General features: G+C 39.7%; 1 protein-coding gene across 6 annotated transcripts in view; it reads left to right on the plus strand.

Moving 5' to 3' along the window:
• C14H7orf50 (chromosome 14 C7orf50 homolog) overlaps positions 1-26,840 on the plus strand; it is a 124,798-nt gene extending 97,958 nt beyond the window's left edge. For 2 of the 6 annotated variants that reach the window (XM_069029663.1, XM_069029664.1), the window contains exons 4-5: positions 17,938-18,019; positions 22,436-26,833. In XM_069029663.1, the coding sequence (XP_068885764.1) occupies positions 17,938-18,019; positions 22,436-22,618 (265 nt within the window). In that variant the 3' untranslated portion in view covers positions 22,619-26,833. Of the gene's footprint in view, positions 1-17,937; positions 18,020-22,435 lie in introns of all 6 variants that reach the window. The other 4 variants (XM_069029666.1, XM_069029667.1, XM_069029662.1 and 1 more) reach the window with 3 other exon arrangements.
• The last annotated feature ends 698 nt before the right edge of the window (positions 26,841-27,538 follow it).

The following is a 27,538-nucleotide window of genomic DNA, read 5'->3' on the forward strand; positions in this document are numbered from 1 at the left end:
CTGCAGGACAGGTGGAACTCGATGCAGCATGTGATAACTGAAAGAGTCATCTTTATTAACTGAGGGGCAGTTTGCAGCAGGAGAGCACAGCTGTACGAGGCACGAGGTGGCTTCCACAAAGCTCTGCCTCATGCTCTCAGTCGAGGGGAGTTAATGAAGAGAGCATTGACGGGAGGGAATAAGGCACCCAGTGTGCAGGGCAGGGCTGCTCCCTGCACCCTGCTCTTCCTGCTGCTTTCAGAGCAGCCCTGCAGCACTGGAGCTGCATTCCAAGGGCTGCATCGAGGCTCTGGCTCTCTCTGGCAGCCCTACCAGCGTGTGCCCCCTCTGCTGCAGTCCTCCCTGCTGGCACAGTGTGCCACAAGCTGAGCAGCTCGTCCACTGTTCCAGTTTTGTTATTTGAGGCTAAAAACAAACGATGCTTTCCAGTCTCCAGAGGGATCAAATTATCATTTTATTGGAAGGCCATCCTAGCTGGGAGAGGCTTTTTTCACCATGCACATGACATGGCCACATGCAACAGCAGCTGATGCCAGCTCAAACTGCAGCACCCAGCTACTGTACGTGAGGAGCTGGAGGGTCTCCCCTGTGAGCTGGGTGACTTGGACAGCCCAGGATTTTCAGCTCCTTGCTCATTTGAACAAGACCAGGCCAAGCATGACCAGGTTTGCACTCCTGATGGAGGAAAAGCAGCCAAATATCTCCTGGTTTTTTTCTCCCTCTCTCACTTTCTCTTGGCCTGTGTGAAAAGGAAAGGGGGAGAGAAAAAAAAGTCTTTGCTTCACCAATTTTTATCTCATCTTTTTCTCGGTGAGATGAGTTCAAGTGGTTCCCAGCACAGTTCTCTTCCAAGGCAGCAGTTGGTAGAGAAAAGTCACTGCTGTCAGATCCTCATCTTACCCAGGGAGCAGACAGGAAGATCTGAAGATACAGAGATGATTAAAAGTAGGGAGCTGAAGCAGAAAGGTTATAAAACTCCGAAAAGGGAAAAAAAAAAAGTGAAATAATGGAAAAACCCTAGAGTGGTACTGAACAGAAGAGAAAGAAACCCTGTACAATTATTGCAGGAGAATAGGGGGAAGCAGGAGAGAGGAAGTATTAGTGGCTAAATAAAGTGCTCAAATCTCTTCCTTTTAATGATGACATGCCTTGTTTCTTTATGATGGTAAGTGATGATTCAGATTTAAAGGGAATATTAGATTGTCTCATTGCTGCAATTCTTGGGAAAGCTAGAATAAAAATTCATCCTTTTCTGAGTATTAGGTGACTTCAAGTGAAAAGATGTTGCAATTCTTGAGAATGGTAATTAGGTTTAATTATAACCTGACTGACCTTCTGTGGTGTTAAAATGTTGGCAGAACTTGTTTGTCTTGGCAAGCCACCCTCTCCTAGAAGCTGCTGTTCCTGTGTTTGGCTTGGAAAGTTCATTGCCATATGGATCTGCACATATGGATTTCTCCATCACCCATCAAAGGAATAGAGAGATCTGAAAAGAACTCACTAAAAGAATGTGAAATTACAAGATTGATATCATCTGAAGTAGAAATAATAGATTAAATTATCTGGATGTGTGCTGTGAATTACCTAAGCCTTGCAGTACTATTTATCATGTGCTAAAATTTGAAAAATAGGGTGCTGAACTACAATTAAAAAAAAAAAAAAATTGATGTCTTACTAGTAGTATATGTCACTTTTCTTTATATAGATCTTATTTTTCTCAAGTCTAATTTGAATTCAGGCAAGATTCAGAGAATGTCAGAGATTCCTTTAAAGTAAAAAGATGCTTTTAGAATAATAGAAACCAAGGGCATGTTACAGAAACACAAAAGTGAGAGACAGGCAGAATTTCCCACGGCGTGAGGAAATGGTCTGATTCTGCAGATCCCAAGGTGGTTTTTGCTGAGTGTGGTGGCAGCACTGCTGACAGTCCTGGACAGCCCAGGGCAGTTGTTTATCTGCTGGGTTTGCAGAATGGAAACAGATCTTGGTCCTCAGTCAAACTTTGTTACAAACAGTGCCAAGCCTGGGAGATCTTAAAGCTGAAATGTTGTTCTTCCTTTCAAAGAATACAGAAATCTGAGGGGTGTTGCTGGAAGCATTTATTTTTATAGTCTGATGTTTTTTAATATATGTCATATGTTATGTAGATACAGAAACAGAAATAACATGTAGAAAGTATATCAAGTTTTTACTCCTTCTGGAGCAGAGGCCATCTGGAGAAGGGAATCAAGAGGCAGATCAGTGTCCACTCAGAAGCTGCTGATTTTTGAAGGAACAAGGAGAGGCTTGTGCTGGGCTGTAAAGCGAGCAGCAACTTTTGAGATTTGTGGCCAAACAGCTCAGATGATGGTGGCCCTTCAGGAAATCACAAACCCATTCATCCAACCCCATCTGGGGCAGGTGACTCTGTTGGAGGAGCTTCTGCACAAACACAACCGTGCTCATTAATGTTGAAAACCGGTTTCTAATTTTAAAGTACCTCGAGCAGCCTTCTGTCACATTTAGTTTCTTTTGTTGATTCATAATGTTTTGAAGTTGTTTTACTGCTCACAGGTTACTTGTTTAGCCACGGTCAGTGATGGCTTTTGATGGTTGATTCTGAGTTTTAGTCCTTCTCATTGCTTGCTGGCCTAAATTGGTATTTCAAACTTGGCACTGGTGTTGATGTTTCACCATCAACAGTTTAAGCTTTTAGATATTAAGAGTAACTGATGCACTAGAAATCTAAACATACACAGGATTTTTTTCCTTTCAGAGACTGACTCCTTGGGTTGGATAGCAACTAACATTAGCATTTAGTGGCATTTCTCCTTCCCCTGCTCTCCCAGATGGAGTTCAAGTTTGCTTCCTCATTGGAAGGTGCAGCATGTATCTAAGCTCATCAGTTACCTTGAATTTCATAAAGTATTGGAGAACTGCTCAAGTGATGAATCTCAATTAGCCAGTAACAAAAATAGTGTGTGAACTTAAGAGAAACCCTTGTAATTAGACACAGCAGTGTTCCTGAATTCCCTTCAACAACTGGGGCTTTAAGGTGTCTTGAAAGAGCTGCATTTCCTCAAAGATTAGGGGAATAGTGAAGGGGAATAGTTTTGCTTTAATAATCCCAGGACTATTTTTTAAAGGTTCTGGGGCAAGCATTAAGTATGGATGTAATTAATCTATTCCTACATGCTTTTAGTCATTTTGTCATATTCATTAGTTCCATAAGAAGGCTCATGAATCCAGAGTCAGATACAGGATAAATTTGCATTTGGGGTTGTTCTGTGGCTGTTTTATATGAACTTGGGCAGGCACTTGCTGCTATCTGATTTCAAAGGCTTGCACTTTTCCTAATACTCTAGAGATCAGTGAATTTGTTTTAGCACTTCTCCAAGTTTCTATATTGCTTGGCTTTTAATTTCTGCCAGGGCCTGACCTGCCTCTAAGTGGGATTCCTCTCCTTGACCTAAATCAGTGTGTCTGTAAGGCTGCAAGTTTTCCATTTGTTATTAATAGTTGGGCAGATCTTCATTTTCAAGGCAGCCACTGTCTCTGTTTGTAGTAAAGGAGTCTCAGCTTACTAAGAGTGAGTTACCTTATCATTATCCTACACTCCTTTGTGTAACTTCAGTTACACTGGGTGGCATCTGATGAAGCCACCTCAGTTTGTTTGCAGTTCCCTAGCAGCCCTGACATTACTCACAAGCTCCACAAAGCTCTCTGTTGCAATGCCCACACCTTTCCTATTTTTAGCCAGCAGTTATTCTGGTGGGGGTAGGTGGAGGGGGCGTATTCACTCCACAGATTTTGTGCTGCTTAGAGCTGTTCCATTATCGTGCTCAAGCAGATTATCTTCTGCAGAAGACAAAGCTTGCTGGTAGGGTATATGAAGCAGGAAAATTGTCCTGCTGTATTGGACCTGTTATTAAGCAAGGTTTTTTAAATCATTGTATTGCCCCACAGTTTGTAAACACTTCTCCCATCCTGGTGTTTACATCCTGCTTGTGGCTGTGTTGGGTTTCTCAGTCTCACTGCCCCTCCAGTGAAGCAGCACATCCATGATCCTTCATCTGCTACTGCTTCTTCCAGACCCTGAGTGCTCTCTTGCTCTTCTTTGAATTCCTGTGCCTGTGATCCTTCTGGAAATGCAACACCTGGAAACAAATGTGGTTTTACTGGAGCTGCCTTCCAGCTCCTGCAGAAGGGACTGAGGGTCTGTGTTTCCTCCCTGCTCCCTGTCACTCTGGCTTTGCTTTGTGGGCAACAGCATTGGATTCTTTGAGCCATAGAATGTTGAGATTTCACACGGAATTTTCTGAACAATAAGAGCATTTTCTTTATTACTGAGTTTTGTGTTAATGACAGTGTTGGCATGAATATACCACTATAGCCATAATACATTTTTCAGGGTTTCTCATCCCACTTCAGCCTGGCTGCAGCAAGGCAGACACACTCCTGTTTCAGAGTTGGCTTTATGGTACCCATTTCCAGGTGTCAGTGTTCTCATTATCATCTGATTATTCAAACTGTGCATTTAGGATTCTGGGACTGTCACATTCACTCTCAGTAACAGCTCCATACAGCTTCTGCCTGTTGAATCAAGATGTCTGGTGGCAGCCTGAGTCGATGATTTTCATTCCCTGTGATAGAGTCATTGACTTCTGGATTCACTTTTCTGTATCTTGATGGCAAGTGATATGGAGATATGTGTTGGAGACGTGCCAGTGTTTTTCTAACCCCCACATGATGTCCACAGGATGTCAGATTGTGCAGAAATTGCTTTTAAACTGTTATTAACTTCCTGCTAGGTTAGCTGCTTTTTGTGGTTCTAATACAACAATTTCACTGCTTTGCAAGAAGCACATGAATATCTTACTCTTAATTTAGTGAGATCATGCAGATTACTGTTCCTTATCTATATCTCTGGTCTTTTTCCACTTATAAATATTGCAGCTATCCAGAGTGAGTGAGCCAGACTTTGTGTGAAGAGTGCACACCAAAAAAAAAAGGTCTTCTGCTCTTCCATTCAAATCCAGTTTTGCAATGCAGATGGTTAAAGAGATGCCTGCACTGGCACTGAACAGAGGAAGGTGCCTGTGCAGGAGTACTTGGGTCTGGAAACTGAGTAACCAGTTTCACGCTCAGATGAGCCTGAATTAAGAAGTTGTGGCTGTCTGCAAATGAGCTCAGGCACTGCATGGTGCTGATTTATAAGTGACACCACTTCCAGAGCCAGAGTGGGCACCAAGGCTTCTTGAAGTGCTGCTGAAGATAAAGTTGTCAGTTCAAGGTAATGCTGACAAATAATAGTATCATTTGCTACACAACTCTAAAAACAGCAACCAAAAGAAGGAACAACAACAAAGCCCCCCCTTTTAAGTGGCTCAGAGCCAATCTTGGCTATTTTTACCAATAATTTCTGGGAAGAAAACAAACCTTATCTGTAATACTATCCTGAAAATGCTCCAGATGGATAGAATTACTTTGTAAAATAATTTCATTCTAATAATCTCTAGCAAGTCCTCTATATAGTCATGGATTGAATTGTGAAGATCCTGGATACTTAAAATATTTTTGGATGTATTTTGCCATTTCCAGCTTGTTGGATAAGCAGCTCTGGTTTCTAGAGACAAAATAGGTGTTTGGGAGATTCTGATATGTCAGCTTCTAAGACTTTTAAGCTTATTTATACCTGGAAGTTCTGAGATGTTTCAAGTATTTCTGTGGTGTTCTTAACTCATTCAGAAGTAAGTTTTAGAAACATTAATGATTGCATGATTTTCCAGCCAAATTAGTAAATGCTTATGATGCAACTCATTCAGCTGAGCTTTGGAAAAGCAGCTGGACTGACACAACTTTCCCTGAACCAAACATTTTATGGTTTAGCTATTAATATTATCCTGTATAAACTACTTTTCTATAGGGAATGGTTTTGGAGTAGCTTTCTTACCCCTGTGATTAGCACTAATGTAGGGCTTGAGTGGAGAAAGCAAGGGAAGCTCAGGTCCATGCTAAATTTCTCTCAGTCAGAGTCAGTAGCTGTTCCATCTTTCAGAATCTGCTCCTTGTCCAATTTAGTTTATGCAGAAGAAAGAGATTTCTTTTCTAATTTCCATAACCATAAAAGGTGACTAAATTTAACAGAAAAATCAAAATAGAATAGGGAACTCTAATCCTGCTTTATGGCTCTAAATCAAATTATTTGTCTTTCTAAATCTTTGAATTAATTCTATGGAAGGTCACAAGTACACCTCTCAAAGCATATTTCAGTAAAAGCTGCAGAGTGATTTACTTTGGAGCTTTCTGTCTCTTTGCACTTCTGCCATTTTTTCAGTGTGAAACAAAGCTGTCAAAATATTTACTCGGGTATTTTGTTCAAACATTCTCACATGGAAATGCTGTATTTAACAACATCATTAACATGAATTCACAAATCCTTTCATCTGACATCTATCATTTACAGGATCAACTGAAAAATATCTGACTGCTCAGCCCCATCTTTAAAGGGGTTTTTATATGTTTTTTAAAAACCATACTGTCTCTATCTTCTCCCCACCACAGTAATGATAATTTGCTTTTTCACAACTGTGTTTTGATAAATGAAAAGTATTTTGACACTGATTTATTTATTCTCGTTATGACAGCTTTTGAGAAAGTGTTATGTTACCCCATTTTTCAGGTGATAAATTAAACAGTGATGAAGTTTGTGACTCACCAAAGGTCTCCTTTCAGGCAAGTGACATGAGGGAAAGTAGACATAACCTTCTTCTCATCTGAGCACAGGTTTGGCCCTGTACCAGGGTCTGCTCCCAACAGACCTGCAGGATTTTTCTCAGTTGCTTGTTTTGAAAGTGAAGTTTGCATGGGTTTTGTTCTGTAGTGGCATCTCAAGGCAGTCCTGAAGGCCACTAGTCTCTGGTGGGCATGCAGACTTAATGGATTCGTATTCCAAACCTTTCCATAGCTGTCTTGGGAGAGGTTTCTGTCTTCCATGGTTGGGGTGTCCTTGCAGTTGTGCTCCTTCCCAGTATTGCTGCAGGTGATCAGAACAGCTTTATTCCACTTCATTGCTGCTGATAGAACAAAAATTCCCAGCTTTGCCATGGATGTATGGTGGCACTTAAGATGATGTATATGCCTGAGGAGCCTTCCAGTGCATTCTTGGTCAATTGTAGGGGTTTTTTTTTTTTCCAAAATTTAGTTTGCTTTTATTTACTGATAATTTTATCAGCAGGATGGTTACAACTTTTCATAATTCTTCACATATATGTAGTCACAACTATAAGTTGTATTAGTAATTAACTGCTGCACTGTAAAGTGCTTCCTCAGATGAGGAAAATTAGATTACACGCATTAAATCCATGAATACTCAGGTAAAAATAGTTAAGGTTTCTTTGTCTGATTCTCTTTCCCGTAAAAGAACATCTTGATTTCCAAACCTGGTTAAGAAAATTTAATGTCTCCTTTTTTAATAACTCATTTCCAGTAAAACAAAATTTAGTATAAATGAATTTTCTTAACCGTTTATTAAATGTAGCCATTAGATATTTATCGCTGAGATCCGGCTTTCATCTTTCCATAGTATTATACAAAAGAGATTGCATCTAATTGAATGATTAAATAATTAAGCAGCTTTAATATATTATTCCATCTGATACTAATTTTAGAAACCTTGTGAGATATATTAGGGAGATTCAGAAGTCTTTAATAACAGACCAGTCTGCTTCAGGACTGGGTCCTGACAGTAAGGAGACATCTTCAGTCCTCACTGAAAACCTCACACAAGCACTTTGATCTTTTCCATTTGTCTTGGGGGAGAATTTGGCACTGCTCAGGTCCAATAAAACCAGAATAATTAAAATAATCCATTTCACATATAAGTATTACAACAAACTACCTCTTGATATTTTTAACTAAAAGCAGATGGCAAGGTTTATTTGCTTTATTTTGGGAAAATTTCATTTGCAGTGAGCTTGCATTGAGGGAGTGTGAGGCACAGCTTTTTCTCCAAGCTTCTGAAGTCTGCTCCCCCCAGGCTCCCCAAACTCCTTGCCTCACTCCTGGCTCCAAGCCCAGGCATCCCATCCTTAAGCCTCCTTCTGGCTTTGAGAAAAGGCATTTTGTGCTCACCCATCTTCTTCCATTCAGACTAGGTTCTTGACATGGCAGAAATGCAAAAGGGAGTTTTTATGTTTTCTCTGTGTCATAAAATTCAGATCTGGGAGAATTAACACTGCTACTCACTTCCTCAAACATATTCAAACTATTCATCCAGTGCCCAAATACTCGTAGTAGTGGTGAGGAGTTTCGTAGCTCTAGGGAATCGTTTAGACTAGTCAGCCAAAGCCAAAATTAAAATTTAAAATGCTGTTGGCAATGATTATTAATCAATTAGCTCCAGGGAGCTGTCAAGGCTTCCTAACCAGAGTTAGAATAACAAGAAATATTTTTGAAATAATAAAACTAGATCCTTAATAAAACTTGTCTCCTCCTTCACACATTTATTAATGTGATGATGCCTAAAAAGGTATCAGTAATTACTTTTATATGAGTGAAATTGAATTGGAATGAGAGCCATCTGCAGGAAGCAGTAATTGGCAGATCCATTTCTTTAAGCATACATGACTTAAAATCTTAGTAGTGCAACACATGTCACAGGGTATTAGGAGAGGGGAATCTTACACTGTCCTAAACACCTTGGTGTGACAGCAGCTTTTATTGTGCAGTGAGAGATAGCTGAATATCTCAGCTAAATGGAAAAAATGTGAGTGGGCTGTGAACTGCTGAGTGCTTTTAGGTTGATCTTGATCTTGATGTTGTCCCTTTTTAGAGTTCTTCTGCAAAAAGAAGAGTAAATCATTCTGTAAGATTACAACTTGGGAGATTCAGATGCCATGGGGTCTGCAACACTCCATCTCCATCCGCCTCTGGCGTAGTTCCTAATGAATGCAGCCGTGGGATGTCCAAATTGGGATGTACCAAATGACAAGGATGGTTGACATGTCTTTTTTGTTTTGGGGTTTTTTTAAGGTTTCTATATATATTCTTGTCACTGGTCCAGAATAGCCCCAAATTGTGGTGCTTCTCAGATGCACTGTAAGAGCCACTTGTGTGATGGGTTATTTGAAGAGGGCTACACTGAGTAGCAAAAATGACCTTTGCCTAACTAGCCAGTAATAAAAATACGTGGATTTCATTTAAAATTTAAAAAGCCCACTAATGTAATTGCTGCAACTGTGCATCAAGGGCTGGTATCCAAATTAATAAATAGCAGTTCTTCAGTACTGTCCTAAGGGAGCTCACTTTGGTAAAGGGGCTCAGAAGGAATTGGACAGTCCAATATTTGGCAGTTTGGCAGTTGTATACCTGCAGGCCAGCTCTGTAGAGGAGTTACAAGGCCAGTCCTGCAACACAGGCTCAAGGTTCGGCTTCCATCTGAGGGAGGGATTTCCCATTTCCTGGAGGGTGCATGAGGGAATCCTTGGACACCACAAGGGATGGGATTGATTTGAGGCCAGTTCTTTGTCAGGGTTGTCAGGCAAGGAGAGGACACTGGTGGTGTCTCTTCACAGATGCTGCTGTCACCCAGCCTGCCCGGCCATCCTCCAGACAGCTGGGCTGGGTTTCACCCCTCAGGTTCACTGAGACCATGATCCACCCTCTAAGCATCTCCTGTTCCTCAAGGAGGTGGGGAAACCCTATTGGGAAACGTGCAGAACAGGATTTGAATCTTGTGGGGAGGAGAGAAGGCCAGCTGGGCTCCCTACAGCTGGGACTAGATGTGCTGGATGCTGAGCCAGAAAGGAAGAACGTGCCTGGTTCTGGGATGTAGTGGAGGTCAGCATTTGGCATCTCAGCAGAACGAGAGCGCTGCTTTTCCTGGTACAGTGAAATGCTGCTCTGGACTTTGGAACTGCAGAAGAGCAGTTGTTGGCTGTGGAAATCCCTTAGGCCTGAACACCCAACCGGCCAAATTGAAGACATCTGGGTACAAAAAGACAGCCCATTTTCAGCAGTGCTGCTGATCAGTGCCCCAGCTGGATCAGGCACCTTCCCAGGGTGCCAGCATCACTTTGCAGCCTCGGGGCTGCCTGAAACAGCCCGTGCAGAGCTGAGGAGCACAAACCTTCTGCTCAGTGTAACCAGCAATAAATTGGTTCTTGGGTGTCCTGGCTGGTTCAAAGCAAAATCAATCAGCCAACATCTTCAGTATCCAAATCCTCCTCCAAGTGGCCATTTCTTCATCCCTCCTCAAAAACTTTCACAGATAAAGTTTCACATGAAGTTTGTTTCTCTTCCAGCATTTTTTTTTTTTAGCATCGCTATATGGAAAACCATGACACTTTCATACACTTCTTGTGTTTTATTAATAAAACCCAAAAGTTTGGGTGGTTTGTTGTTTGTTTTTTGTTGTTGTTGCTGTTGTTGTTTTTATTGGGTTTCTGGGGGTTTTTTTTGTTCTTTTTGTTGTTGGGGGGTTTTTGGTTTTTTGGGGGGGGGGTTTGTGGTTTTTTTTGGTGCTGGTGTGCTTTTTTGTTTTGTTTTATTGTTTGTGTGAACCTTTAAGTTTTAGAAGCTGATTTAAAATTAAAAAAAAAATGAAAATGAGCTCCTCGGCTTGAATCTGTGCCCTTGCAGGAGTGTTCTGTACCACAGTCAGAGATTTTTTGGTGTAACAGTAAGGGAGAAGAGAATTGACCATATTTGTTTTTTCTGGGTAGCATGAGGGTAGCATATCCCCCATCTGATCTTCAGAAAGCATTTCTATAAATGGACTTTTGCCAACTTTTGGAAAGGATTTTACGTGCAGCTGGCTCCTTACATGATTTTCATACAGAGTGTGGGGCCCTCTTTATCTCCTCGTACCCCCCAGGATGTTCTTCATGGGAGGGAGGCATAACAGTTGTTTTCATTTTCCCTTTCCCTTATTTCTGGTTCAGGCATCAGTGTGACCAGAATTAAGTGCAAGAAAAGATGGACATCTGGAGAGGAGATGGGACTTTGGGATAGCACTTGGTTGTATATTCCTTGCAGGAGCAGAACAGATTGGCTGTGAAGGGCTCAAATTCTATTTTTTATTCTTCTTCTGTGATAGTTCAACTCCTGCTTTGTGTTCTTTTTATGAATGTATGTAAAATAAAAAGCACATTTAGCTTAGAAATACACTAATAGTAGCTATGGGCTTTCAAGCCTGACCTTTTTGTTATTACTGAAAACAACAGCAAGTTCTCAGCATGTTATTACTGCTATATATATATATTTTTTTTCAAATCAAAATGCAGTTTTGCTGCAGGTGGGCTAATGCAGATACCAGCAAGCGAATAACTGCATCAGGACAATAATTTTTAAAGAAATTATAAAGGTTTTTTTCCCCAGTGGAATGCTGTTGGCATTTGCAGGTGGGTTGGTGTCTATGAGAAGCTGAATCACGGGGAGGCACCCCACGTGTATTGTTCCAGGTGTAAGAGAAAGGAGCTCTGCTCACGACCTGCTGCATGGTTTTGAGGCATTGGTACAATTTTCTGGGTCAGCTTTTCTTCCCACCAGTCATCTGTCTCATCTGTTTACACTTGAAACTCTTCAAGGGAACGTCTCATGTTGTGTTTGAACAGAGCCTGTGGTGGGGGAGGAAGAGGATTTCTAGCTTGGCTGAAGCTGCAGGATGCAAACATAATATAAAACGTTACAAATAATGGCAAGTGATAAAAGTACATAGAATAAAAGATAAGCTGTGATAAACATTTTATGTAGATTTAATCAAAGCTTGGCTTTATGGCACAAAGGCCCCCTTCCTTTCACTTTATAAATACTTTCTAAGAAAATCCTGTGACCTGTTTGCTGTACAGATACAATCTGTGCTAATGCTGGACATCAGGATGAAAATGGGACACTTAAAAGCACATTTATTTTTTCCTGCATGTGTGATTCTTAAATTGAAAAAAAAAAAGTTTCCTCCTCTTGCCTTTTCACAAGTCTATAGTTATTATACTGTGTCTAAACCAGATGGAAGAATATATTAAAAAATGTTTTTAAACCACAGATTGAAAAACGGTGCCAGGATTTTCAACCAAAAATGTGGCACCGATTCTAAAATCTGTTGACAATTTTAGAAAGTTTTCTTTTGGCAAACGAGCTCCATTAGTGTCTTTTCTCTCTTCCAGGAAAATAAGGAAAACCTTTATCTGAGTCATAATTTAGTTAGATTCCAAACTGGATTTGAGAATATCAGCATAAATATATTAACTTTCTCCAGGAATTGGGAAATAAACAGACTCATCCATAACATGAGAAAAACACAGTTAAAGGCTACAGTTGTCTCTTATGCCTAGTATTGGGTCTTGCCACAGATCTGTGCTTCCAGGATTTTAACTACAGCTATTCCAGTCTAGTCTCTGAAAATCTATTCAGAATTTAAATTTTGGCTATTCTTTCCAAATGAGGACAATCAGCATCCCATGCACATGAACTGACATTCCTTCTTGCATTGGACTGAGCGATGCAGTTCACCATGAGGCAGCTTTCTGGGCATGCAGTTTTGTGTGGAAAACCAGACTTCCAAAAAACATCTTTGTAAAAGTAAATCCGTTTTAAATGCCCCTGAGAGAAATAGAAGAAACTCTGAATACCCCCAATAAAAATAAATACTTTTACATTTCCCTTTAAATAATTATATGTGTTATAACTGGAGGAAAAATTATTATTCCTGCTTCACTCTATGCACTGTTGGGCATATGTTAAGCTTCCATCCACATCCATATATTTTTTATATATCTATATAAAACCTTCATCCACAAAGTGCCTCTTCTCCCACAAGAGTGAGCTTATGCCAAATTTTTGCTCCCTCCATGCTGCTTGCAGGGGTTCCAGGGAGCCTCTTTGAGGTGCAGTGTTCCCTGCTCACCTGTTGGCCATATGTGCATTGGGTTCACCTCTGGACTGACCTGATAACAGCATTCAGAGTTTCCAAATTCGGGCCTTATAAGGGCAGTGAGTTGCCTTAAACACCAGTGCATGGGGTTTTAAAGGGGCTGCTCTCGTATGCATTGCACTGTGAAATATTCCAGCAGATCCCTTGAGTGCCAAGTGTTTCAGCAAGGCTTTAAATATCTTTAAGAGAATTTTTGGTTGTATGGTTGTTCTTTATTGAGGAAACACCTGTTATCCACATTTTACAGGTAGGGCAATGAGCTCAGAAATGATGCTGTTTGCAGAGAGTTTGGGGAATAATGCACCTAACCTGATTCCTGCAAGCCTTAATCGTGTGCCATAACTCCTGTTCAGCCTTCCTTGGGGGGTTTGTAGAAGAACACAGGTGATCCTTAAGGACAGGTTGCAGGCTGGTGAAAAACTGGTGTATCAGAACAGAAAAGAACCCAGATGAATGAGGTGGGAAGAACGTGACCATTTCTGTGTAGTGTAGAATGCTGCTTTTAACGTTTTCTGTAGATCTTTTCAGTGTAAGCCCTGACTTTGGTGTAATGGGCCAGACCCATGGCTTTGTCCCTCCTTTGAGGGAAACTTGGGAATGTCAGGCATGGGATAAATCACAGGAGAGCAGCAGGAGGCTGTGCTCTGAGCTGGTCCTCAGGGCTGGAGAAACATTTCAAGTTAATTCCCTGATGCTAAACCCGGGCTGTATGCTGGTGAAATCCCAATTTGGTGGCAATCTGCTTTTCCTTGGATAGATAGCCAGGCTGAAAGGTGTATCCAGGGTGGGCTGCTCTGCCAGGGGCACTCATCTGGAGCAGTGGATGTATGTGAGGCTACGTGTCCTTGCATCTGGCAGTGCTCTCGTGTGCTCTGGAAGGTGTCAGCAGTCACATCCCTGTTAGTCTTTCTGTTTTCTTGAAACTTGTCTCCTGCCCAATAATAATTTTTTCAAGTTGAATCAGTAAAATGGTTGGTTCTCAGCACAGAGCTTTTCTGCACTCAGTGATTATTTGCCAGTTGTGACAGCTCTGGAGAGCTTTGTCCTGGCCAGTAGTCTCAGCAGATGCATTGTGTTGACTTCCTGAATCCAATTTGTAACAATAATGTTTTTCTCATACTGTGTCTCTGGAAACAATTTTCCTGCTTTCCCTTCCCCATCTCCTTCTCCCTGGACATCCCAGCGAGAGCTCTGCCCTGCACACCACCCCTTGCCTTCTGTTTGCCTACTTACACTGCCTCAATTCCTGTGTTTTGGGAATAGATTTATGGGAGATGCCTGTAGACACTAAAAGTCATTTATGAGATAGACTAGTGAGAATCTTGGGCAGCTTTTCTACATAAGACTCTCCTGCTAAAAAACAAAAGCCCAAATGTAAAATTTCCTAAGCTGCTTGATTTATTTGATTCATTTCTTCCGTCTATTCAATTTCAAAGCCATTTAGGATGATCATTTGCACAAACATTTAAGTTCTCTTTAACTAAAGTCAACCAGTGTGTTTTTTCAATGAGCTGGAGCTCATGAGAAAGATTCAAACATTAGCTGTTTAAAGAAGGCGATCAGCGTTTGTACAATGGATTGAAAATTAGCCCGAGGCACACTGGAAAAATACATGTTTTACACATGTATATTTTTCATCCAATTCCATAGTTTGTATTAGATCCTGACACAGATAATTCTAGAAGCTACCAAGTGAATTCAAACTGTGAAAGAGGTTGTGATTGTCCATAAAAACAGGGGGTTTAACTGTAACGTAGTTGGTCTTGCTCTGTATATTTGATCAGTCAAAGGAAAAGCCTTTTCTCCTGCTGTAATATGTCAAGGAAGCTTATCTGCATGTAAACAGCAAAATGAGACCTCTCGTGTGTTGCAAGGGTTGAGCTTCTCTAGTTTAAAAGTTGAGCATTTCTAAAAATGTACAAATGATGTCATCCTGATAAAAAGAGATGCTCCTCTCACTTTGTCACGGAGAGATACTTTCCATAGATTTTAAAGCTGTCACAGGAGTAGGAAAAAGCTGTCATAATCATAGGAATCAGTGGAAAAGTTTTATTTTAATAACTGTTTGGGGGAGCAACTGTCATGGTATCTGCATTAAAGATTGTGCACCCATTATCAGGAGTGTTTTGCCCACAGTTTGATAGGAATTCGGGTCAAGAGAAGGACCATTTTTCTGAAGAGGAAGAAACAGGAGTTGTTGATACAGCCATGGTTGGCGTACCAGTTAAAAACTTAGGAGTATTTTCTGAAAATACAAGTACACCTGTAGCTATTAAGGAAAATACTGGTTTTTCTTGTTGCAATAATTTAGTGTTTGATTCTAATAGGACAGGTCACAAAACAAAAGAAATGGCTTGTGAGGCTCTGGTGCCCTAATGGACACAAATGTACTTTCTGCAGTTGATTATGTTGAAGTATTTGTTGTTTATGTGAATTATTGTGGTGTATACAGAGCAGAACCTTTCAGGAAGACATACTAAAACTTTTGTTTGTTTCTACAAGAGAATTCACAGGAGTGGAAGTCCATATGGAGTCTTGGATGCAGGAGTACAACCACTTGCCTTAACACGTAGAAGAGAGCATATGGTTTTGGTAATAGGTTAATAAGAGCAATTAACCTTATAGTGCACTCATTTGTTGGTCTCAGTTGTTTATAAACTAGGCAATAAAGATATTTTAACATCCTATAGTTTTATAGGAGATTAAGCGAAATCAGGCTGTATTTTTCAAGTTTTAATGCCAACAGTACTCAGGTGAGACTGTGATAGAAACATAAAATTAGCAGAGAGCAGAAGATTCAGAGTACTCTGTGGTGTGTCTGACCAATGGATATCATCACAAAGGTTGAAATACATAGAATAGTTTAGAGAAATAGACATATGTTAAAGGTTTCCATTAGCAGAGGGCCTGTTTTCCTGGGATGCAGTCACAGATCTGTCACTCAGCTTGTTCTTGTCACCTTGCAAAGCCTGTAATGTGAACTGTTTCCAGGCTTTATTCACGTAGAAAAGAATTTTAAACTTACCTTCTTCTTCTTGAGGACGAACCTCATGAAAGAACACGCTAAAAAAAAATCAACAAGTACTGTCATTGCTTTATTTTGTTTCTTGGGAAGGACTTGTGGCAGAAGTCCCAGTTGCTCAGTTAGGAGTTGCTGTGTTTGCCTGGCAAACAGAGCAAGTGGGTACAGATGAGCAGGTGGTTGTTGACCCCACGAACTGCACCCACAAGAAAAGCCTTTTTTACCTCATTCTCTGTTGGCTCCTCACACTTCAGGTGGTGCCATTTGTTGTCCAGTTGGGCACTTTGCTGCAAAGACAAGTGACACTAAGGGTTGTTTGATTTTGCTTTGCAAGTACTGTGGTTTCTAGCCTGGTGGCAGTGGGAGAAGGGATGGTTTCACCATAATAGTAGTTTTTTATTTGATTCTGTAACATTTTCAGTCAGCTTTTTGGCCTTCTGGTTTTGTGCAATATTGGTTTTGCAAACTTCTGCCTGTTTATTGACAGAAGCCTCTAAATCAGCTCATCTGTAGGTTTAACTTGAGCACATAAAGGATGATATATTGTGGTTATTCGTGTTTTGTCTGTCCTTCCTGGTTTACTGTTAATTGTCTGATTTCTACCTTATATTTTGGTTATAAGCTATTTTATTATGTTTAACTAATGATGAGCTGTGGTTCTTTATCTTGAATTTGAACATCAAGACAATAATCTTTTTCTTTAGCTTTTCTTCGGAGGCTTCCATGAAACCTTTCTGTACAAATTTGTTGTCTCATTTTTTTTCTCTTTCATTGAATTGACTGAGCAATGTATTTGCTGGTGCAGCATTCACCAGAGATGAGGACTCTTTTGCTTTATTAGACTTGACAGTGTTTAAACAATACTAATTCTCCTACCCAGCTGGCTTTTCAACTGATTTCTGTGCTCTCTATTGCTGTGTAAAACAAGCTGGAACATTAATGGCATCTTGCATGCTACCCTCTGGAGACCTACTTTTCTTTAGAGAAAAATCAAATAAATGTGAAAGTTTCTGGGTTTTCTCCTTATATTTTTTTTCTTTCTTTTCAAGTGATACTTAGCATACTGTCAGATTTTGCATGTGTTACAATACTGATTTTCAAGTGCATGATTTTAAAATGTAGTCTTCATTTTATAGCGAGAATTACTGGTTTGCTCATTTTTTTATAGAAGTAAATGCCTCTTTCTTCATCTAAACCAGAATATACCAGCTTTAAAAACATGTTCAAGATGCACATAAATCTGCTATTTTAACCCAGCTAAAATTTTGCATATTGAAAATGTGTTTGCTAAACAGCCAAAAAACATTTGCAGATGTTAATAATTTGTTTAGCCTCTCACTTCTAACAGTATTCAAGTATTCCTCATGAAAGACATAACCCCCCCATTTTTCCAGCTTATAAATATAAGTATTTAAGTCACACATTTAGACAAGCCCAAGCCTTAAAACATTTGCTCCTGAAGGATGAATTTTGTCTGCTCTAGAAGAGCCATCTGTGATGGGCTGCAGCCATGGCTGAGGTGACCATTGTAGCCCAAGTCTCTCAGAGGCTGCTTAATTTCATATAAATTTTAGTTAAATGTGAAATACCAACTTTCTGAAGCCCAAACTTGATTCCTGTCCCCTCCACCTCCCCAGATACTCAGCCCTGCAGCAGGGGTAAAGATTTGGGGTGCTCAGTTGTCCTGGTCAAACGAGGGCAATGACCTCTCATAAAGGATGGGCCAAAGCTGGGGAGTGGGACTTGATATTTAACTTCAAGGAATCACTGCTTTCTGAGGAAAATTTATAACCTTCTTGGCTGTGATATCTTCCTATGATTTTTTGGCACAGAAGCCAGGTGGCCTTGTACAAAACGTGTGCCAGTGTCTGTGTCCCACAGTGCCTTGAAACTCCGTGTTGTGCATACAAAGAGTCACTTGGAAGAATCGTAGGGAATATTTTCTAAATAAAGAATGTTTTGATATCACAGTTTAAGCAATTTTTTTTTTCCTTATTTTCTACAGCTGGTCTAAAAACCCAGAAGAATGGAAGTTTCAAAAGACAAGACAGACGTGGCTTCTCCTGCACATGTATGATAAAGACAAGGTTTGTATTCATGCTGCTTTTTCTCAGAACAAATATGACATAGTCTTATTCATTAGTTATAGCTATTCTTTATTAACCAAAACTTCCTGGTACTAGCCATGCACTTGTCTCATAACTTTTTAATAATTTACAAATTAGTTTGTTTTTAACCAGGATGCCGAAGCATTTTAATTGCTTATCATTGATCTTTTTATTTTGTTGGTGTTCATTGCCCTGTGTATGCTAGATTTTTATACTTGATGGATATCAAGCATAAAGAGAGCAGATTCATGTTTTATTTAAATCTGGAGTTTGCTGAGAATTTGAGTCATATCCTTAATTTGAATTTCCTAATGTGGAACCCAATACTGCAAACCGCAGCTCTCATTTTGTTTCAGATAGCTCTGGCTCCACAGAAGATGTACATCCCTATTGCCAAGATGTTAAAATAGCTCTCTCATTTAAATATAAGTGAAACCCGATGTTGATTGTGAAGAGCATAAAGTATAACCAGAAGCCAGGCTTGCATCCATACAGAAATCCATTCATTTCATAACTTAAGAAACAACATAAATTGAATTTCCAATAAGTGTCTGACCGTCGTGGTATCAAATGAGGATTTCAAGTCATTCATTTTGTTGTGCAATAGAACAAACATCTGCCCATTTGCACAGTGCCTCACTTATTGGTTCATTTTGTTGATATTCAGTTAGGTTTTGCTGATTTTTTTGTGTGCACTTTAACATTTACTCATACCAATCTTCCTGACCCAAATTAGTCAGCAGCTCTTAAGCCAATCACCTGACTCTGGGTGTTACCTGTTTAGACAGCCAGATAATTAACAGCAGAGTTTCATGAAGGCAAAAATGTTCACATGGTGTAAATACTTTAAAAAGATGAGTTGCAGAGTACAAATTTGATTTTGGTTTCTGTGTTGTTTGCTCTGTCTTCTGTTCTTTAAGTTTCTCCTTTAAAAGTCTTTATCAACCTCTCAAAATCAATGTATGCTCTTCAAAGCTACCTAGAAATTGTTTGGCAGGCAGAGTGATGATTTTGCCTTTTTTACCTGTTTACTTTGGGGTTTGTGTTGAAATACACTGGGACACAATGAACTGTAAGTAGCATTTGTTTTATGTATCAAAACACAGATTATCTCCTTATTTCTCAACATTGAAATGAAATTTCCTTTTTTTTTTTAAATTCTGATGGAAGTGCTCTGGTTAATTTAAATTCACATATTTTGTAGTTTAATAATCAGAGGAGCATTGAATATGAGCTTCAGAGAATGATTAACATCTGCCTCCAGATTCAGTGAAGTTAGTACAACTGCTCAAGTGCTTATAATTAAGCGTATGATGAAGTCTCTTTCTTCACCAGGACCATAGGGAGGGCACACCCAGCTTCTTTTGAATATTTTTTTATACCCAAATTCAGCTTCCTGTCCATTACAGAATAAAATCTGTTGGTAATCCAAGCATGACTAAAGTACAAAAGGAGACATAAGTTTCTTTCCTTCCTAAGCCACATCTTTGATCTCACGGTGTCACTTGGATGCCTACTGAAGAGCCATGCAAAGGCCTGAATTGAGTTTCCTGTACTGATAGGCCTCTTTCTCTAAGAAATAAGTTGAGGTGTTGAAATTGTTTGCTAGATGAATGTTTTTTTAAGCTCCTTTAAAATCCATCTGGTGGTTGGCTGACAGCTTCCCAGCCAGGCCTGTGTACCTATGGTGTGTAAACTTCTCCAGCACCCAGAATAAAATAACCACTAGGTCATTTGTTGGTCTTTATCGTCTGGCACAGCATTTTTTGGGACGTTACTAGAACAGTCTTCAGCTTCTGGACTTCAGGGCCTGGAGGGGTGGCTGAAGCTTCTGCAGAAGGTGACCCAAAATGCAGCCTGGAGGCAACGAGCTGAGCTGCTCTGGGCTGGTGTCTGTGTTTGCTTTGCAAAATATGTGGGTGTCTGCAGGTCTCCAGGTCTGAACACTTCAGAGTTGCACAGGATAATTTAAAAGTGATAACTGTTCTTTTCCTGGTACTCTTTTGTAATGTTTTCCACCTTTTCCCTAAGACAGGAATTATTTCACTTGGGGTTATTTCCATATTTATTTCACTTGGGGTTATTTCCATATTTATTTCACTTGGGGTTATTTCCATATTAATCAGCTCTAGTGCATATTAGGAAGTTAGGACAGAGGCAAGATTTGGTGTGTGAGAGAGAAGAAGAAACAAGAAAATGGTCAAAACAGTTTAACAAAAGAATAATAACAAAATCCCATAAGCCTTGCTTCGACTGCCAGTGCCGTGGTGGGAGATCTTGATCTCCAATTTCAAACCAGCCTTGAACTGACCTTGGAACAAGGATTGTGTTCCTGCTTGAAAAACCTCGCCAAGACCCCTGAAATGACTGCTTTTGTACTACTGTATTTGAAGAACTGAAATTTGGATTTCATTAACTTTCTTTGCTGGTACTTGCTGTGTTCCAGTCCTTGCTGTGGCTCTGCTGTCTGTGTAAGCCAGGAGGAAATGCCATCTTACCTTGCCCACGGGGTGCTGTGTTCTGAGCTCCTGATGAAATAAACCTCAGAGCTGCGTTATGTTAAAGGAAAAAATCAGACTTTTTGAACACTTGAGCACCCTCAGGGCCAAATGCTAAATGTTTTCTAGGCTTCAGGCAGCCACATGTTAAGTCTGCACACTTAGTATTTCTAAATTTAGAGCAGGCTTTCAATTGCCCCCTCAAGCATTTTGCTTAAATGATATAATAATAACTGTAGTTCCACAGGTATGTCTGTGCCATGAGGTCTGAGAACAAGAGTTGTAAATTACAGAGATAATTTGGCCAAGGTTTGAAACACGGAAATGTTGCTGAGCTTTAAAAGCTTAGTACTGAGTATGTGCATTAAAGGAGCGCTGTCACACTGGAATTGTTTGTGTCTAAATGGGTTCATCTGTTATTAGTACCAGCTTACTGTGAGTGAAAACTTCCAAAAATACAGATATCTTTCACTATGTTTGATTTGTATAGTATAGCAACGCTTCATATATCATCCATTTCAGTGTTAATCATTGTAAAATTAATATTTCTTTTGTAACTGTATTGTTTCTTTAATGCAAGAGTGTTTGTGTGAAGAATTAGAAGGTTTTCCATAGTGTACAAGTTAGGAGGCTGAACACAGACTTTAGTTTTGATTTATTACTTTGTAATACCCCTGATTGATGAAGGCAGTGTTGGAATATTCTTTCTTCCTCTTCTTTTGGAGTGATAGAAGTTTTTAGTGATCAAAGTTCTGCTGCCAAATGTCCATGGAGAAGTAAGTTGTAAATTAAGTGTCTGTTGAAGCTCTGTCTTCTCTGAAATGTTGGTACTTGGCAGAATTGAAACCGCCCTCGAATAATTAGTCTCGAATCCTTTAAATACTTACGTATGTGTTTAACTTGACTCATGTCAAGTTATATGTGTAAAGTTAAACATGGAGAAACATATTTGCAGGATGAGATCATTTTAACATCTCATGATTCACAGCAAAAAATATCCTGTTATTGGCTGGAGCCTGTTCCACAGATACACAACACGAAGTTAAGATCAGCGTAGGTCTGCTCACCTATTACTTTTGAAAGCACTTCAGTATGAAGTACTGAATAAATCATTCCAAAGTCTTTGCTAAGTTATTGTCAAGATTAATATAATGATCATTTAAATTGTATGTTGTACCAGATAAGATAAAACTTAATCTCTGACTAGTTAATTAGAAAGGGAGTGAAACAGGGGTAAGGCAATTGTAGATGACTAAAGTGCTTTTAATGTTGGACATGGTGGTAGAGCCTATCAGTTTTAGTCAGCATGATTTAAAAATTATTTCCATATGTCTGAATTTCAGTTTGCTTTTCACATTAAATTCTATTCCTTTGTATAAGTGTTCTGTCAAAGTGTGCAGTGGTGGGTGGTATCTCAGCAAACAATTTTTGGGTAAGGGCAAGGGGAATTCCAGCAAAATTCTTTCTTCAGACATTTGCATGCAGTTCTCACCAATTTTAGTAAGATTTGCATCTGTGTTTCCAAAAGGAGGGTTTGGCTAATGTGTTTTGTTGTTTTTTTTTCCCCACCAACCCTCAGAGTCTTGGGCTCCCTGTCAGGCAGTGTTTGCATTTGCTGATGAGCATTTCCACATCTGCTGAGCATTTCCTCTCAGATGCTTTGCCCCATCCAAGCACATGACAGTCCTCTCACCAGGGTCCTTCCCTCCTGGCAGCTTGAACCTTGGCAGGAAACATTTCCACTTGGATTTCCACTTGGAGTTGGACTTTGGCAAACACCAAAGCCCATGCCGTTCTCCTAGTTGTCTTTCAGGTGATGCTGTGATGTGATTGTAAATAAGTATTGAGAGGGGAGAAAATAAAGCTGGTTTTCCTTCCTTTTGTTTTTTCTTTTAAGGTTCCAGACAAGTATTTCACCATTTTACTGGATTATCTGCAAGGGCTTCAGGGCAGTGCACGAGACAAAACTGTGCAGAAAGCAGAAGCTTTTATGAAGGAATTTGATGGTTCTGATGGAGAAGACCCAGACCTGCTGGAGAAGTGCGAGCGCATCAGACAAGTTCTACAACTGCTGTCCTGAGAGTATTTTTGTGTCATAATTGTTGTCTGGTGGAGGGAAGGAGAGGATGTCACATACAGAGGCTGTAAAGGATTTGTAAAGATAATACTAAATTTTATACTCATAATTTTTTCCAATTGAAAATATTTATCGTGTTTGGAGGTGATGAAATAAAAATAACATATATAGCCCATAGTCTTGCTATTAATCTTACTGCACCTCTTTAAAAAAAGAAACCTCTCTCTGTCTCATTAGTTTTTCTCCATCTCCCCCTGTAATTACTGTTAAATATGAGGAACTTTGCAGCTCTTAATAAGAAGAGCAAAGAAACCCAACATCAAGCCTGGAGAGTCTTTTACAATGGCAGCTTTTAAAATGAATGTACAGTACAGTGTGTGCTCAGCCAGCTGTAATCTCTCACTTTCAGCTTCAGAAGGATGTCATTTGGATTTGGGAAAGATCATTTTCAGTCTGTTGAACACGGGTTGTATAACACAGTTGCTTATTAGTACTTCACACAGTGATCTGGAGATACCATCAGCTTTGTTAGTTTTCTTTTTATATTTTAAAGTTTTCAAATGCATTAGGGCAATTGTTTAGATACTCAGATAATGCACAGATGGGAACAGATCAAATCCTTGACTGTTATGTGCTGTAATCATCAGGCTGTAGCTAAACTTACCCTGCCATCAGAAGCTCTGTGCTGTATCCAGCCTGCCAATGTTGCATTTTCCTCTTCCTCCTGCACTTGGCATCCAAAAGAGTTAATTCAGGTTCATTCCTTTTGGCGTGGGACATTTGTCTCTTATGAACGTGCTGAAAATGAGGCTTTCAAGTAAAAACCAAGGACATTAACTACTGAAAAGTTGGATGATTGGCTTATTTAATAACACTGGTATTCAGACAGAGTTCTTGACCTGATTCTTTAATATTTCTGCAAACATTGTTCATACTTTATTAATAACAACTATATGAAATGTGTGGTGTTTCAGAAGAGTGGCTGTCTTTGGGAATTACAGCTTTAATTTGGGTGGGTGAAGGAGGGGAGGATCTATGGATATGCAGGCCTGATTTTTCAATAAGAAGCATTTGAGTGGATTTGACAGCCTTCCTAGTCATGGCTTAGTACAAATCATTAAAAGTATGAAATATATTACTAATAACAAATAACTTACGCTTTTTGACTTGCTGAGGAGGATGTTTTCAGCCAAAAAAAAGAGGAGAAACCAGCATGCCCTGCTCTAAAAGAATAACTGGGATGGAGTTTGGCACAAGAATGGGCAGAATTGAGCAGCAGTGTCCAGGTTCTTCATTGAGCTGTTGACAGTGCCTCGGGGCACAGTCAAAGCCTTTCTGAGCTGTATAGCATTGATCTTCCAGTGAGAAACCTGGTGTAAAGGATCTGTAATAAAAAGAAGTGATCCTGACATTTAGTGAACTCGTAAAGATCATTGGGTCATATATTTTACACGGGAGAATATGCAGCTGGGAAAACCTGCTGTCACTCCAAGCAGAAGCTGATACTTTTTTCTTTTCATGAGGGAAAATAGGAATTTCGCAGGGATGAAGTTTGCAAAGTGGCTTTTTGTGACTTTATCATTGCATGTTAGATGTCAGAGAAGAATTTTTGTTCTCCCTCAAGATATTTGAATGTCGCCGCTTTTGATTTCTCTGTCACACAAAAATCTGGGTCCTCATTGTGCACTTAAGACACTTTGTAGCTCAAAGGCACAAGCACATTGCAACTGCACTTTGGAAGAGAATTGTAAAGAAGATGATAAAGGTAAGGTCTGGGCAAAAATGTGGGAACCTTCTATGATTTTGACATATTTGGTGAGATATGCCTTTCTTGGACCTTAGTTCTGACTGTGTGTAAATGCTGACAAATCTGTAAGAAGAGAAGCTTTGTAGATCAAGAATGTCATAGTTAATTTTATATCAATTGATGTTAAAAGCACACAAGGCCTGTCAATCTGGAGTCCATGTGGACAGTGGTATTTGGAAAAGAACACTTAGAGGCTCTCACCAGCACAGTAATAGACCCCTGGGAGTAGGTCCTGCTCATCTCTCCTCTTCCTCAGCTGCAATTCCAGCTTTCCCTTCAGTCCCACCGATTGCTGGGTGAAGATCATGGTCTTGGGGTTCTGCTTCTTGCAGTTACAGAAAATCCAGAAGCTACAGTTGAAGGTAATTGCTGCTGTGGTTGCATTTGGCAGAGAAAGCAAGGCATGGTGCTTTCTGCCACGTGCTTCTTGGTGTGGGTACTGTCCAAGGGTCAGAGGGGTCTTGAAACTGGGTAAAACTGGGTAAAAGATTTGTAAAACTGCTGCTTGGTGGGGTTGTGTCTCGCATTTCAAAGCTCAATATGAAATATTCTAAGAGTTGTCTAATACTTGATGTTGTAGTACAAATAGAAAAGGGCACTTTAATTCCATTTCATTTTTTTTACTTCGCACCTTTTCTTCAAGAATCTTCAGCTGGTGGGCAAAGAAGTCATCTTCACAACAGGCAGGAAATGCAAGAACCCACATTTTTGGGAGATCTGTATTGCTAGGCCCATTTTAAAGACAAGATTGTGAGGACCCAGACAGCTTATCCCACAGACAGTGCAAATGCTGTAGTGCCTCTGGCAAGCAAATCTTGCCTTGTCCATGTACTATCCACCACACCAGCCTCTGCTTCCTGCTCAGCTTGGCATTTTCATCCCTAAATTTACATTATGTGATGAGTAAGTATAGAAAAACCTCCTCCATCATGCATTTAAAATTATTTATCTTAAATTATTAAGTGTGCAGTCAGTTACTGAATTCCTGTAGCTGGTTGGAGCTGTGTGGGAAGATGTAATCTGGCACTTTATTCACATTTTGTCGTTTGGTCATGTCCAATTTTCAAATCTCAACATTGCTTTTATCTTAGGCAATCATCTGGGTACAGATAGGACAAAATCGTGTCTTTGCCTCTGTTTGAATCAGTCTGCTGTGTTACATAAAATTGCATCCCAGGCTGGAAGTAGCAGTGTGTACAGAATGACAAATTACATCTTCATCTGCCTGTGCTAATCACCTTCTAGTCAAGTTAATCTGCATTGTGTAGCTCTGGCTAGCAGAATGCATGTCCTAAGAGAATGCTGAAGTCAGGACTTCCAGGCAAAAATAAAGGAATGTTAATTACTTAGAATTGCTTAAAGCTGGAAGTGTGCCTCTAATGGAAGTACTAATTACTCAAAATTTGACAGTGTAAGAAGTTCCCTTTGATTTGGCTCATCCTTGCTATGGGTTGTGTATCTATTTGGTTCTCCACTGTCTGCCCACAATTTTAATTTGTTATCACCGTTGTAAAATTACTGGGTAAATGAATTCTGTTTGTATTGGGAAAGGGCATCTTGTAGTTGTTGAATGTGTGGTTTATTTCCTTATTTCCTCTCACTGGAGAACTGCTCTGCTGTGTTTCTCTTGATTTTAAAGCAAAGTGACTATTGACTCATCTCCCATTATTTCAAATAGCTTAGAAATGCACATCTTTGGTTTGAACTTGGGGGTTTTGGTTCTGTTTTGTGCGTTTTTCTAAACCTTGCCACCGAGTAAGGCAGAATAACAAACGTTAAAATCTGCTCCCATTTCTGCAAATCAGTGTCAGAAACAACAATCATAAAAGAGATTTAAGTTGCAAAGTCAAGCAGTCAGAAAATTAGAAAACATAAGAATGGAAATTGTCTGTGTAATTTAAATTTTAGTCCTTCACGCGTATGTGCTGTGATGCAACTTCTTAATTATGTCATCAGGGCTGTGTTTTCCTTTGTGTGCAACTGATAAGTCATTTATTCAGTGTTTTCCTTGCAGTTCTGCTGCTCTTCTCATTTTCAAAATGTAGGTCTACAGAGCAGTCCCAAAGCCAGAGAAGTAACTTTGCAGTTGGGCTTTGATCCTATGCAGAAATAAGTAGTAACTTTCCTATCCCTTTGGTGTAGGAACCAGTCATAGATGTTTCATCACAAATGTTCCCTTTAAAACATGTTTTAATGTTCTGATTCATTTACAGTCAAAATAGCAAATTGATGTTACTTAATTTAAATCCAGTTTTGTTGACATAAAACTTTCCAGTGGCTTATTCTGGTTTGGCCTTTGGTTTCCTTTTATGTCTCCCTTTCTGTACAGCTGAATGAGCTTGTTATTTCTGTCCTTGCAAATAGGAATATTAGTTGTTTACAGTGATTCCAGTCATACAAGGACACAATTAAATGTCCTTGCCTGTGTAGGACGAGCTCATTTTCTCAGTGATTTATAATTATGTTCTATTTTAAATTCTTTGTAAGAACCTACACAGTCAACAACTTAATGCGGTTTAAAATAATTATTTTTTTTAAGTATGGGTTTTTTTCCCCTGCAAGGAGCAGGGAATAGCAAACTAAATAAAACTAATTAGTAAATGGTGGGGGAAGGGCAAAGCAAAACAGTGGTTTATCTTTCTTTGTCAAAACAAAGCTGAATAAGAAGCTTGTGCTACTGAGAAACTTTAACTGGTGTCACAGACGTAGAGGGAGGCCCCTCTGGGTACAAACAGAACACTCATACAGTTGCTCTTATTGATTTCTTTTGCCTTACATGCAGAAAATTTTTGGCATTCCCCAACAAAACCCACGAGAACACCTACGTCAAAAAGTAAAATAGGTTTCAAAATCAAATACTTAAAGGTCAAGAAATGCCACATGTATATAAATGGCCAGAAGAATTAAAATTCTACCTCTCTGTGCCTCCAGCCTTGAGATTGAATGAAGGGGGATTGTGTTAGAGGCAAACAAGCAAAAACCCTGAAATTATGTGAGCACATAGTTGTAATTACCAGTTACCCTTCTGTTCACTGGAAGGTGGAGTTACATTCCCTATTAGCTTTAGTTATTCTGATTTTTTAATGAGTATTTGCTGCTAATTGAAATACTGCATC

The sequence above is a fragment of the Aphelocoma coerulescens genome, chromosome 14 (assembly GCF_041296385.1).
Source record: "Aphelocoma coerulescens isolate FSJ_1873_10779 chromosome 14, UR_Acoe_1.0, whole genome shotgun sequence".
NCBI lineage: Eukaryota > Metazoa > Chordata > Aves > Passeriformes > Corvidae > Aphelocoma > Aphelocoma coerulescens.